Source organism: Sprattus sprattus, assembly GCF_963457725.1.
Source record: "Sprattus sprattus genome assembly, chromosome: 21".
In the NCBI taxonomy this organism is placed as follows: domain Eukaryota; kingdom Metazoa; phylum Chordata; class Actinopteri; order Clupeiformes; family Clupeidae; genus Sprattus; species Sprattus sprattus.
Window position 1 is genome coordinate 10,777,862 of NC_137919.1, and position 5,000 is coordinate 10,782,861.

At 49.3% G+C, this 5,000-nt stretch overlaps 1 protein-coding gene across 2 annotated transcripts in view; it reads left to right on the plus strand.

The window, feature by feature from the left end:
• Positions 1 to 5,000, plus strand: part of kirrel1a (kirre like nephrin family adhesion molecule 1a) — a 44,106-nt gene that overhangs the window by 28,869 nt on the left and 10,237 nt on the right. For both annotated transcript variants that reach the window (XM_080860147.1, XM_080860148.1), the window contains exons 6-10: positions 427 to 532; positions 954 to 1,102; positions 1,496 to 1,623; positions 2,256 to 2,382; positions 4,114 to 4,214. In XM_080860147.1, the coding sequence (XP_080716273.1) occupies positions 427 to 532; positions 954 to 1,102; positions 1,496 to 1,623; positions 2,256 to 2,382; positions 4,114 to 4,214 (611 nt within the window). The remainder of the gene's footprint in view (positions 1 to 426; positions 533 to 953; positions 1,103 to 1,495; positions 1,624 to 2,255; positions 2,383 to 4,113; positions 4,215 to 5,000) is intronic.

Consider the following 5,000-nt stretch of genomic DNA (forward strand, 5'->3'; position numbering starts at 1 on the left):
TGTATGTGTGTGTGTGTATGAACTGGTTCCCGTACCTGTGTGTATGTTTTGTGTGTGTGTTGTGTGTGGGTGAGTGTGACTCATAGGTCATGAGCTTATTTCGGCTTCTCTCTTAATTGCTGACACTGTGAAGAAGTGAGAATGCCCACGGTTTATCCCAGAGTAGTATTTGTGTGTATGTGTGTGTGTGTGTCTGTGTGGAGGAGGATGATAGGTGTGTGGTGTGTGTGTGTGTACTCTGTTGAATGTATGCATGGGGGAGTATAATAGCTGCATATAATGTGCTTGTGTGTGTGTGCATCTGTGCCTGGCCTGTACGTGTGTGTGTGTGTGTGTATGCATCTGTGCCTGTGCGTGTGGGTGTGTGTGTGTGTGCATCTGTGAGTGGAAGAGCTTGATACACGTGTGTGTGTTTCTTTCCCCCAGATCCTCCCATAGTAACTCTGTCCATAGAGCCGCGCTCTGTACTGGAAGGAGAGAGAGTCACCTTTACCTGCCAGGCTACAGCCAACCCTCCTATCATGGGATACAAGTATGTGTGTGTGTGTGTGTGTGTGTGTGTGTGTGTGTGTGTGTGTGTGTGTGTGTATGTCTATGTTTATGTCTCTGTGTGTGTGTGTGTGTGTGTGTCAGTGTCAGTGTTTGTGGGTGTGTGTATATATATGTCTATGTGTGTCTGTTTTTCAGATGTGCAGAGGTAAATACAGGGTATGAGCAACAGGGTCTTTTTTTGCTAAGTTGTCAGTGTGTGTGTGTGTGTGTCTCTCTCTGTGTGTGTGTGTGTGTGTGTGTGTGTGTGTGTGTGTGTGTGTGTGTGTGTGTGTGTGTGTGTATGTATGTTTGTGTGTGTGTGTCTGTGTGTGTGTGTGTGTGTGTGTGTGTGTGTGTGTGTGTGTGTGTGTGTGTGTGTGTGTCTGTGTGTCTGTGTGTGTGTGTGTGTGTGTGTGTCTCAGGTGGGCGAAAGGTGGTGTCGTCCTCCAGGGGGCCAGAGAGAGGGTGTTTGTGACTAAAGCTGACCACTCCTTCTTCACTGAGCCAGTCTCCTGCCTCGTCTTCAACGCCATCGGCAGCACCAACGTCAGCATCCTGGTGGACGTACACTGTGAGTGGTCACACAGACACACACACACACACACACACACACACACACACACACACACACACACACACACACACACACACACACACACACACACACACACACACACACACACACACACACACACACACACACACACACACACACACACACACACACACACACATATACAAACACATATTGCCCAACTGATGTACCCCCTTCCTCCCTCTCTCCCTCCTTCTCTCCATCTCTCCCTCTCTCTCCCTCCCACCCTTTTTCTCTCTCTCCCTCTCTGTCTCCCTCTCTCCATCTCTCTCTCCCTCTCTTCCTCTCTGTCTCCCTCTCTCCCTTTCTCCCTCCCTCTCTTCCTCTCTCTCCCTCTCTCCCTCTCCTCCTCTCTCTGCCTCTCTCCAGTTGGGCCCCATCTGGTGGTAGAGCCTCGTCCGGTGACTACGGACATTGACTCGGACGTGACGCTCAACTGCAAGTGGTCTGGAAATCCTCCCCTCACCCTCACATGGACCAAGAAGGGCTCCAGCATGGTACCATTCCCCTCATCAATCTATTTATTTATCCATCCATCCATCCGTCCATCTATCTATCTATCTATCTATCTATCTATCTATCTATCTATCTATCTATCTATCTATCTATCTATCTATCTATCTATCTATCTATCTATCTATCTATCTATCTATCTATCTATCCATCCATCCATCCATCCATCCATCCATCCATCCATCTATCCATCTATTTATTGAAATATCCATCAGTCTATCCATCCATCTATTTATTTATCCCTCAGTCTATCCATCCATCCATCTATTTATATATCCATCCATCTATCCATACATCGATCCATCTATCCATCTATCTATTTATTTATACATCCATCTATAAATCCATCTATCTTTCTATTTTTTTATACATCCATCTATCCATTTATTTATACATCCATTTATGTATCCATCCATCCATCCATCTATCCATCTATCTATCTATTTACTTATTTGTCCATCTATTGATCTGTCCATATCTGCTTATCCAAATGTCGTTAGAATCTGTCTCTCAGAATCAATTCCTTTTGTTTGTGTGTGTGTGTGTGTGTGTGTGTGTGTGTGTGTGTGTGTGTGTGTGTGTGTGTGTGTGTGTGTGTGTGTGTGTGTGTGTGTAGGTGCTCAGTAACAGTAACCAGCTGTACCTGAAATCAGTGAGCCAGGCAGATGCTGGTCAGTACGTGTGTAAGGCCATCGTGCCACGGATCGGCGTGGGAGAGACAGATGTCACACTCACAGTCAACGGTGAGTCACGTGTCAAACAACACCAGTCCGGCCCTGATCTGGCCCTGATCTAGCCCTGGTCTGGCCCTGGTCTGGCCCTGATATGCCCCCCGTCTGGCCCTGGTCTGGCCCTGATATGCCCCCCGTCTGGCCCTGGTCTGGCCCTGATCTGGCCCTGGTCTGGCCCTGATCTGGCCCTGATATGCCCCCCCGTCTGGCCCTGGTCTGGCCCTGATCTGGCCCTGGTCTGGCCCTGGTCTGGCCCTGATGTGTGTGGCAGTGGCCTGGCTGTGAGGCAGCAGGAGGCTCTCTGCTGAGTGGGTGTAAGAGTTCCAGCCCTGGCGTCTCGGGCCGAGATGATCCATTAGTCCTAATGAGACGCCGGCTCACACGCGGCTCACATGAGGCTCACACGCGGCCCTTGTACTGCTGAAATATTCAGCACGCGTGCGTGCCTTTGGGGGATGCTTTATTCATGCGGCTTATGGACACAGTTTGCATTAAGGGCACCTTCTCCGTCTCAGTAAATGTAGGTGTGTCAGTGTGCATAACCTCATCATCTCAAAGATAACACTGTCTCTATCTCAGCACTTCACCACCTCACTCTTCTCCTCCACCTCTCCTCCTCTCTCTGTCTCTCTCTCTCTCCCCCTCTCTCTCTCTCCCCCTCTCTCTCTCTCCCTCACCCGCTCTCCTTCTCTCTCTCTCTCTCCCTCACTCTCTCTCCTCTCTCTCTGTCTCCCTCAATCTCTCTCATTCTCTCTCACTCTTTCTCTCTCTCTCTCTCTCTCCCTCACCCGCTCTCCTTCTCTCTCTCTGTCTCCCTCACTCTCTCTCATTCTCTCTCACTCTTTCTCTCTCTCTCTCTCTCTCTCTCCCTCACACTCTCTCCTCTCTCTCTCTCTCTCTCTGTCTCCCTCACTCTCTCTCATTCTCTCTCACTCTTTCTCTCTCTCTCTCTCTCTCCCTCACACTCTCTCCTCTCTCCTTCTCTCTCTCTGTCTCCCTCACTCTCTCTTTTTCTCTCTCTCTTTCTCTCTCTCTCTCACTCTCTCTCCTTCTCTCTCTCTGTCTCCCTCAATCTCTCTCATTCTCTCTCACTCTTTCTCTCTCTCTCTCTCTCTCTCTCTCTCTCTCCCTCATTTTCTCACCTTCCCTCACTCCCTTTCTTTCTTTCGTTATCTATCTATCTAACTTTCTATCTATCTAGTGTCGCATTAAAATTGAATATGCTTATTATGACTTGTTTAATGATGTTGACAATTTATGACCTGTTTCAGGGGTTGCTGTGTGGTGTTGGAGTTGATGGGCAAATTATTTAAATGATTTTTAAAGTGTAACAAGGAGATATGGGAGTGGGTGTAAGGGGATGGTGTAATCCTTGTTGATTGGCATTTTAACTCTGTGTGTTTTACTGCTGTAATCATCTAAGAAAGCTAGACAGAGGTCTAACAAAGGGCTGTTATTTCTCCCTCCCTCTCCCTCTCTCTCCTTTTCCCCCCCTCTCTCTCTCTCCCACTCTCTCTCCTTCTCTCCTTCTCTCTCTCTCTCTCTCTCTCTTTCACTCTCTCCTTCTTCCTCTCTTTCTCTCTCTCCCTCTTTCCCTCTCTCTCTCCCTCTCTCTGTCTCTCTCCCTCTCCCCCTCTCTCTTTCTCTCCCTCTCTCTCTCTCTCTCTCTCTCTCTCTCTCTCTCCCTCTTTCCCTCTCTCTATCCCTCTCTCTCTCTCCCTCTGTCTCTCTCACTCTCTCCAGGTCCACCCATCATCTCCAGCGAGGCTGTTCAGTATGCTGTGAGGGGTGAGAGGGGAGAGGTCAAATGCTACATTGCCAGCACCCCTCCTCCTGATAAGATTGTGAGTTCATGAGAACATCAGTCAAGGGCACCACTCTCACACAGCAGCAAAGTCACTCACACACAGCACACCCACAGCTCAGCACAGAGCACAGCACAGCACAGCACAGCACAGCACAGCACAGCACAGCACAGCACAGCACAGCACAGCACAGCACAGCACAGCACAGCACAGCACATCACAGCACAGCACAGCACAGCACGCGCACACAGCAAACACACACACCAGCGAAGTCACACAGCACACACACACAGCACAGCACAGCACAGCACAGCACAGCACAGCACAGCACAGCACAGCACAGCACAGCACAGCACAACACGGCACTGCACAGCACACACGCACAAAACACACACACAGCACAGACACACAGCACAGCACAGCACACAGCACACACACACAGCAAAGCACAGCACAACACAGCACAGCACAGCACAGCACAACACACCAGTGACGTCACACAGCACAGCACAAAGCACACAGCTCTCTCACGCAGCTTGCAGCACACAACACAGATCTGAACTTGATATGACCCTGATCTGACCTTGATCTGACCGTGATCTGACCCTGATCTGACCGTGATCTGACCTTGATCTGACCTTGATCTGACCCTGATCTGACAATGTTTAGTCTTCCAGTGTTTTGAGCTGACCTCCAAAGCTGCTCTACGACATTTATCTGAGCACGAGAGCAATGCAGATCAGTGCTCAGTGTAGCTTTTGTGTGTGTGTGTATATGTGTGTGTGTGTGTGTGTGTATGTGTGTGCATGATCTTTCAGTACTCAG